This window comes from Perna viridis, chromosome 11, assembly GCF_037379345.1.
Source record: "Perna viridis isolate PV_CMFRI_1.1 ecotype Kerala chromosome 11, ASM3737934v1, whole genome shotgun sequence".
NCBI classification, from domain to species: domain Eukaryota; kingdom Metazoa; phylum Mollusca; class Bivalvia; order Mytilida; family Mytilidae; genus Perna; species Perna viridis.
The window spans coordinates 27,245,389-27,255,397 of record NC_142455.1 but is presented as its reverse complement, the minus strand read 5'-3'; the positions used below and the strand labels follow the sequence as shown (position 1 = coordinate 27,255,397).

The 10,009-nt window shown below is 31.1% G+C and overlaps 1 protein-coding gene across 1 annotated transcript; it reads left to right on the top strand.

The window, feature by feature from the left end:
- The first annotated feature begins 741 nt into the window (after positions 1-741).
- On the top strand, positions 742-8,190 carry LOC148603557 (solute carrier family 60 member 1-like). Its single transcript, XM_088551452.1, has 3 exons — positions 742-819; positions 5,617-5,902; positions 7,076-8,190. The coding sequence occupies exons 1-3, from the start codon at positions 742-744 to the stop codon at positions 8,188-8,190; spliced, it is 1,479 nt and encodes a 492-aa protein (XP_088407578.1).
- Positions 8,191-10,009: the final 1,819 nt, after the last annotated feature.

The window sequence follows — 10,009 nt, the reverse complement described above, 5'->3', positions numbered from 1 at the left end:
TTGGTAAGACATCTAGTATTTGTGCTTGCTTTTCTTTTACTCTCTTGAAAACAGTCTTGCTAGCATTCGAAGATAAAGCAATATTCCGATCGTACTCTTCCTCTGTAATATGAGCGATCTTTGCTTAAATCTTAACAAACGTTTGCTTTTTAGTGTGTTTTCTTTTTTCGAGTTTACCTTTATTAAACCCTTATTGTCTATTTGTTTTTCAGTTTTCATTATCTTGCCCTGCTGAATAGATCTGTTAAAAGGTATTTGTTTTTCAGAGGCACGATTCCATGCCAAAGTAACTTCTGCAGAAATTTGTGTTCGGTCTGTCTCATTGATATCCGTCATTAGATATTCAGTTTACCTTTAATGTAAATAGCTTTGATATCAAACTCTATCAAAACCTTTTTTCTCTAGGTTATCAAAATAATTGGTGTAGAGACCTTCTTATTTCTACTACCAATTTTTTTTATTTCTTAGTTTTTTTCGTAATTTATATGGGAGCGGTTAATTCGTCTTTGTGTTTTTTTTTCAGTACCAATTCAAGTCTCAAAAGAAGCGGTATTATCGTTCATGGATTGTGAACTTTTAGAATTATATTATAGGTTTTTTGAACGGCAAGACACTCTCGCATATTTTATATGACGTTGTGGCAATAGTGACATAAGCAACATACATCAAAATTTTCATCGTATTCCTCACAAACTAGTTTCAATTCTCGAATTAACATCGGCAGTTGGTTATATTTAAATAATGATAAAAGATAGTGACCTTTGTAGGACATGCTTAATGCATTCAGAACAGAGAAAACCGTCACACTCAGAGCACAAAGTGAGTGCTTCAACACATGTTGGATCATATAGGGAGCAAAATACCACAGATGTACTTGTTCTAGAATACAAGGATATGTATTCAAATATAACGTTAGTCTATCGTTCGTTTAATATAAATGTATCTACACAGGAACAAATCATTTTTTTACTCATGTTGGGGCTTCAATAAAGGGAAATGTCCCTAAAATGAGCGCTGCAAAGTCAGTCACAGCTGCATCACATGTCAAGGTAATCACCCAGCTTTCAACTGCTGGGAATGAATGCAACAATCTGTATTTGCCTGGGGAAAGTCCAATACATTTAATTGTACTTCTTGAATCCTTATCCTCTTATCCTGACAAAAAAATCGACAAATAAATTCTTTAAAGTTTTTCCGAAAGGTTTTACCTCGCATTTTTATGTACCAATGCTAAAAATTTGAAAAGTGCAGAGGCTAATATTTTGATAGAAAAAAATTGATTAAGAAATTAATGATGGCAGAGTCGCCGGACCTTTCTGAAAGAAAAATTCTGATTTCCGATTAATATACTATTTGTCATACTCAGCAGATTTTTCAGTGAACAATTTTATTGACGAAAACTATTGCACGGTACACTATTTAAGTTTGTCGATAAAGCTGTCGAAACGATTCGTGGTTTAGGGAGAAATGCTGAATTGGGAATATGTGATATTAAACCACGCTTTCTGCCTTTTGCTTGTTGTCCCTGAAGACTTTGATTTCTTGTTTTTTTTTTGTATAGAACGTGAATACTATTCTGATAAAAGTCTGCAGATAGGTGCATCTACAAGTATCACGTTATTTTAGAAATTTTAACATTTAAAGAGTGAGCGGTAAAGTCTAAATGTCTAAAAGTCTAAAAAGCACGCAAATTTCGTTCATGCTAAAGAGAAAGTTTTACTTTATGATCTTCAATCTATGTAAGATATCTTAGACTTTGCCTGTCGGGTAGTAAGGCCAGGTAGAACATGTTGTAGACGCATTATTAATGACAGAATGGGCGTTCGTAAACCACACCATATATTTTGGTCTAAATGTTCGTTTTCTAAATATCATTTTACGGCATTTGATAAAGTCCTTCTACAGCTGTGAATGAGACCAAAAAGAGTATTAAATGATTTTCATTATTATTGGAAAAATAAAAACGTAAGTGTGTCATTGTGTCGCTATAAAACCTCAGGGTGAATGGCCTCAGGGCAAACAAGTTACTAGGCTTAGATCGCATACACCCGATACCCCAAAATTGGAGTTTCTACATCAGCCATGGTTTAGTTTATATCTTTTATATATATATGTGCAAAATTTTACCTGGAGTTGTTTTTTTTAATTTTATTTTGAAGAGGAAAAGTGGGTATGTACATATGAGTTAACTTACATATTTCACATAAAGCAACAATATTTCACTGTTTTGACAAGCCGTATGTCCATGGCCTGCGGTATAACATTACGAATAGTCTATAAGCATTGCTATTGACATACACATAGTGTTTTAAATTTTATCCTTAATCTTTCTGGTAACTTAAAAAAACCTGGCAACACCACAGTAACATAAGTTACAAAGCTTATCAGAATTTATACTTTCTTTTACATCATCTTAAGCGTAAAGAATAACATTTTTTCAAAATCTGTTGACCCGAATTAATGGTTTATCCAACAACTCTCGCTCAAACATAAGCAGCATTTTATTATTATCAAAGTGTAAATATATCATAAGAGGGAAAAGGTGTATAAAATGATGAAAAGTTTAGAAAAAGGCTTCGGAATCTAAGTCAGAAACTTTATTTGGCGGTAAAATCCTCGATTGACACCTTTAAACCTTCCAATGTAACACAATAATCTCAAAAATTGTTTGTATTTCGAAACGAAGTTAAAATACTTACTCTAATATTATTAAACAACTAATTAGATTCTATACATGTTACTGTTGATATTTTTAGATGTATAATTAATTATGTGTACTGTATATTTTGTCATTTCATTGTGTAATTTATAGTTACATTTTATTCATTTTATTATTTGTGACCTCTGTACATATATACACGACCATACTGTAAACTAGTACATGGACCTAATATGCTATTTTGTTTAACTAAAGGAAGATATGATTATTATGTTCGTATACTCATAAACAGTATTCTAAGACCGATTTTTTTATTTGCGTTATTTTTTCTTTCTTTCTCTCTTTTTTTTTTTTTTTTTTTTTTAAATCTTTTTACTTTGTATCGCAAATTGGCGAAAACACTAAGGATATTTTTGAAATGCCAAATAAGACATTTTTAATCTCATATTTCCTTGCTGAAAATGCTATAACATTTCCGAGAAAGTAAGCATAAAAACATTGTAAAGTTGTAAATAGTATAGTCAGTAATTTTTAACAAGACAGTTTTTAAGAACCTAGATCTATTCTGAAGATTGCTTACGTCAGGAATCTAACCATTTCTTTACGTGCCAAGCAACGCATGATGCCGCCCTCCTATAATGTCTCTAATTACCGCAAAGATTTAATTAAAGTATATCCCTAAGTTTCGACGGGAAAATCCGGCAATGAAAAGATAAATCACTTTTATTTCACATTGTAAAAATAATTTATAAATTGTTTGAGCTGATGTTGTGGTACTGTGTATCATTTGATGGTTCTTTTACAAGTTTTAGTGTCAATTAAGTTATATCCGTTTACATATCATTACGTCGCTTTCAGGATTTTCATTATTGTTGCGATATCATGCTAGTGCTTTTAATATTGCCGCTTTCATTCAGTCTCTATGTAATACAATTGTGTGATTATGATCAATTCGAATGAAGCCTAAAAAAACAAGAACAAAAACAAATATTCATTTTATAGGTAAACACTGTATTAAAAAATGATGACGTATAAGGTTCCAAATTGCTATATAGTTATATCAAAGTAAGTTATGGGTAATGCACCCACTATTTGAAATTCATAATAATTCAATGTTTTTTATTAGTAGAGACAGTTAATGTTAGATGTATTGCATCCTTTGTAAGTTCCTTCAAGTTTTTAAGGTATGTAAAGAAGTACAATGTTTCAATTTGAAATTGTAATTTTCGCAGATATATTCGAAAGTTATATAGACATGGACATAAATTAATGGTTTTTGAACTGTAATCGCAATCTCGACTTAACTGATGACGTCAAAACCGTTTCCTCACTATTGACATGTCGTCAAAATCTTGATTTGTGACGATAAAATTCACGATTGACGCCTCTAAACCTTCACATTTTATATAATTATCTCCAATTTTTTTTTGTATTACAAACACACGTAATTTACTTATTTTTATTTAACGAAAAATTGTCTAGATAGCCTACATAAAAAAACAAGGACGATCTTGTGATACGGCTGTTACAGAGTACTTATTCAGGTTTTTCAATTATAAACATATACATAGAAATGTCTTAATTCATAAGGATATAATTTCGTGTACATATCCGAGATAAACTCCAGATACAGTCTGTCATTCGTCGTCGTGAAATTTTTTTCAGATGTTTCAACACACCATAAAAATTTGCTTTCCAATGCAAAATTGCTTTTCAACAATGGGACGTAAACACGTTAGAGTCAAAGTACATGGTCAAAACCAGAAAACTGGAAACAATGACAATCAACATAAACAATGCAGCAAACCTAAAGAAATAGATTACATATAAAAAACTGAAGGTAAGGTAAAAAAGTTTGTCTTCGTTATTTTCAAATGCTGCTAAATCTGGTGTACAAAGAGTAAATGTATTTTCTTATAAGAATCTAAATGATTTAAAGGAAGTTAAAGGGTTGAGCATTTATATTATTCAAAATATAACCATATATTGCTGTGTCTATTCCTTCCTGAAAAAAGTAATCCCTTAAGGGCCTCTCCGATGCCAATGTCCTTGCGCTAGACGAATTTTAACTGCCTACAATAACAGTAAACTGTTACCAGTAACTACTTTGCTATAAAGAACTCTATATTTCTTCCTCTCCTTGTTATAAACTTGTAAATTATGTATGCAAATGAACTTGGCATGTACTGTGACTGCGCATTATTTTCATTAGCTGTAAATAATGAACTGCCAAGACCGCCGTACATGTATGTAGCATTACGTAGAATGCCTTTTTTTCAAAAACAGAATGCATATAAATACCTTTGCAGACGCTAAATGTTTGCTATTTAAAAGTTATTTAAAAGGACTTCATAAGGAAGTCCATTTGTTTCAAGCAATGGAAAATAGACGTCGATCATTGGACGAGGTCTCTTTGAAAACATTTTATTTGAAGTTTTCCACGGATGATACTTTTCGGAAAACTTTCATAATATTTGTGTTCTCCTCTTTCAACTATGCCGTAGTTGTAAGTATTGTATTGATGTTTTCGTAAACGTACGTAGATGGTTCCTGATGTGTATTCATGCTGATATCCAGTGTTTTCGTATTACCATAAATTTCCGGGTATCATTGGTTAAGCATAACAAATATGAATTCATTTCTTTGTCTTAAAAATATTGAAAATAATATACCGCATTTAAAATACAAATGTATAACATTTTCTATAATATTTACCTATTTAAATACGTGGTCAGAAAAACGAATAGAAAATTAGGTCATGCTCTTGGAATTGGTTTTGAATTTGATAACTAGGTATAAAAGAAACCTATTTATTTTGGCAGCAACTTCACAAATTCACCTAGTTCCCAAAAATGTAATAATTGCATAAAACAGAGTTTTGATACGCACGAAAAAACGTAAAATTTTATGTCTAATACACATGTGCCTTTATACATATTTTATAAAATATTTTACAGGGTTGGAACTTATCCCAAACCGGCACAGCTCTAATGGACCTGCAAATAATCACTGGAACTTCATTGGATGAAATTTCTTTAGTCATTACTGCGCAATCATTAGGATCTGCAATAAGCTGTTTGTTGGTTGGCGTAACATTCGATAAGTTTGACAAATTTTTGCATATCGTGTTTGGAAATTTTGGACTTGCTCTACTAATGGCGATAACCCCATGGTGCAGAATGTATGAACTTATGTTGGTTATACATTCTCTGAAAGGATTCACAAGCGGCATATCTAATACAGGTAAATAGATTTACTAATTTTAATTTTTTCTTTTATAGAATAAATTTAAGGAATGACTTTTTTTCTTTCTTTTTTTTTTTTTTTTTTTTTGGGGGGGGGGGTTATGAAGAAACAACCTCCATCATGTGGTGTTCACTAAATAATCTGCGTAGCAATTTATTTTCAAATGTGCAATACAAGCATTAAATATATTTCAATTAAAAGGGAAAATATAACACTCATTCCATATAGTTTTACTTTAGTATCAAAATTCAACGAGTTAATTATTGAAAAAATGATGACGTCATAGACACATTACAGTGTTTGGTCTATCGGATAATGGACACATTTTTCCCAATTAGAAAGCGTGTTAATTATGAAATTATTTAAAAGCAAAAATCACTGAAGTAATGAGAACAATGTTCAAATATACCTTAAGGCCGAATTCAACGTCTTGCACTAGTGACATGAATAGCCATTTTATGGGAAATTAGTGCATAAGACTTGATTATTATTGGGACTAAAACTTCAGAAATCATTGCTATATTTTTAATATTATAATAATAATAAATGCTGCAATGTGACTGAATTTAACTTCTAATAATTAATCTTGCATTGCGAAATTTTGAACATAATTGGCATGTATTTATTTTCGCACATTCGATAAAAATTACAACATTATAATACTTCATGCACGCAGTAATTTTTTAAACTATAACTAATTAAATTAAACTTTTTTACAAATGATTAATAATTGATTGATAAAAACATTTCTAGATAATATAAGTCAATGCTAACTTTTAAGCTTTTTTTAATTATTGATAAAATAAACAGAAGTGTCTTCCCAGCCTACAGGCATTCCAATCGCATGCGTTGCCTAAATTAAATTTGAAACCTTTCCCCTCCTTTTTATGATATCAGTGTCCACTTAATTTAAAGTAAAAAGAAATATTATAATACGGATTAAAAAAAACTGAATGTATCTTGAAAATAATTTTGTCGAAGAAAGTAATGATTATGTGTTTTATGGTGATTTATTTTGTCTGATTTATTTGTTTAGATTGTTTTTGATTTGATTGCGTGGTTGAATTGTTTCATGGGAGAGCGATTGGCGTAGTAGATATATTTATTATTATACTTTTCATAAATTGTATTGGTTTATTTTTCGACATGTATATTTCGTGTATGTTCTAGTTCTTCCAGCTCTTCTAATCCACCTATTGAAGAAGGATTGTAGAATCTACATACAAAGCATTAACATAGCATTTACTGTTGGAGGAATTCTGTCACCGATTGCGTCAGCTCCATTTCTGGCCATCGAAAAGAATGTGAATGTTTCGTCGTATAATCTTCCAACCAATATAGCAGAATTGGGAACTTTTTACGTAAACGCGTCTAATGGCTCCATTGGTGTAGCGGGAAAAACATTATTTGATGAATCGAAACAGCAAACAACAGAGATTTTTAAAGCGTATATTATATCGTCAGCTTTTGCTTTTATTGTAGGTATTCCATTTTTTGTAATGTATTTCATATTTGATAAAAGTTTAATAGAGACCAAAAGGTCAGACAATGGTCCGAAGAAAAAACTCAAAACCAACACTTTGCCAAAAAAACTGAAGGTTGCCATTTTGATTGTTATTGCCTCTGCTTCGTTTTTCTTTGGAGCTATACAATTTTCAGTCACTGGGTTTCTTGCTACTTTTGTTGTAAAATTTTATGAATGGGAAAAATCTCTAGCATCCTATACCATATCTTTATATTGGGCAATGTTTGCCTTTGGAAATGTTATTGGAATATTCGCTTCAAATTTAATCAACCTATCCAAATTTCTAACAGCTTACAGTTTTATGATAGTAGTTTCATATACAATACTTTTGGTAACATCTGAACTTTCTGTGTCGGAAGGAATATGGATTGCTGTGTTTTTATTAGGACTTTTCGAGTCAGTTTTCTTTCCAATGTTTTACGTATGGACAGAGGAAGAGTTCTTTCATGTAACAGCCCCAATAACATCAATGATACTTATGTCAGAATATTCAGGGGCGATAATCAATCCGATTCTAATTGGACATTTAATGAATAATTCATATAAATGGTTTTATTATGTAATTTTTATTGAGAGTATCATTACACTTTTGCTTTTTATCACGGGTTCTTTGCTATCTAGAGAGGTTAAGCGTTATAGAAAGAGACTTCCAATATTAGAAATGCGAATCAGCGTTCATGCAATTTCAGCTGATGGAAAGCCAAAAGATACTAAAGATACCACTCATGTGAATACTGAATACGAACAGACAACATTTTAAATATAGTATTTTATATGAATTGTACCATATTGTATTTAAAATTCTAAAATAGTGTAATTTATTTGATTATTAAACATATATACAACTCTATGTTAAAAGCTGTTATAATAAACTTTTTTATTATTAAGGTAATATATTGTATATATTTTACATTGCTTTTAATATGATTTTATTTTCATGTATGAAGTTAAGACTTGTTTTTTACTTGTTCAATTGTGGTAAGGAAATACCAAGTTCTAATATTAAAACCGGGTCTTGCTATTTTTTTTTTCAGTTGCATACTGGAACATTTGGCTTGCTTTCAGGGCTTTCAAAGGACTGTTATATCAGAGCACCTTTTTTCTCTTGATTTATTCTAGACATCTTTTAAAATATGGTAACCTTTGGTAAACAATATCTATTATTTTTAGAAATTGAGAGAGAGAGAGAAAAAAAAACAAGCGTGAGTCAGCATTTAAAAATAAAAGACGTATTAAGAAGCAGTCTTTGGAAGTCATGTAAATGTAAGTGATACACTCCAAAGGTTTATATATATTTTTGGTCGTTCCCTCCGCGGTACTCGAAATCTATGGCAACACAGCCTGCACAAAGTCCAGCTCCCTAGACCACTCGGCCAGATAGGCTATATAAAAGTATAGCTTTTTGCCGGCCGGGTCATTACTCCTCGTAGGATTAATCTATGGTTATTTTTTTTATATTTTATTTATTCGTAGAATTCATATCACCAAAGATATCTTTGACGGTATTTACATTCATATCGGTAGCAGCGAATACATAATTGTTTTGTTTTACGTTATAAACAGCAAGTACTGTATAAATATGCCAAACGCGCTTTCTTTATGCGTTACAAGAATGTACAAATGCACAAAAGGTCAAATATACGTAGAACACTACTTCAAAAACTGAATTGACTGGTCCCATCAGCCAGTGTTTACATTTGATCACAAATTATTTTCATGTAACTTTTTCATTTTCTTTTTGCATATTTAAGATACACAATGACCGTTCCATTAAAGCGAAGAACACACACTTCACTCCAATGTGGAATCGGTCTTACTTTTTTAAAATAATTTTCAAGAAATTATTGATAAAAAACGCATGTTTTATGGTGATTTTTTTGTTTTCTTAATCTCATTTTATCGATTTAGGATGTTTGTCCACTATTTCAAAGTTTTCTGCTATGCTTGTAGCATGATAATTTGTTAGAAATTGATTATTTTACCCTAATGTCAATAGTATTGATACTGTTGTTCATTAATGTGTCTAAGAGTCGGGGTCTTTCAGAGCCTACTGGTTGGTGTGTTTGCACTTATTGAAGACTTTTTGGTGATCTCTGTACGTATTTACTATTTTATGAAGGTTATACGATGATGCATTTGTCACGTTTCACTATATATATATTCATTTTCTATTGATATAATAACATATACATATATAACTATCTATGGTAGTTAATTTGACAATCAAACAGTTGATTACAAAGTTTTATCAAACATAGATTCATTAAAATACTAATGGAATAATAGGAAATCTAACTATTCTTTTCTAATGTGCCGTTAACTTACTAGGACATTTCATGAATAAATTGTATTTGTTTGTTTGTTGGGGTTTAACGTCCGAGCAGCAATATTTCAGCTGTATTCAGACAATGAACATTAAATGGATGATAAAATGAACATGAAATGAAAAAAAAAAAGATGGGACACAAGGATAATAGGGTCAACACATTTTGATTGCCACTAGAAAAAGGGGGGATGGGTAAGGTCAGGCAATTTAGCCTCCTGTGGCGGAGCGCAAAGGTTCCTACTTCTATCGAATA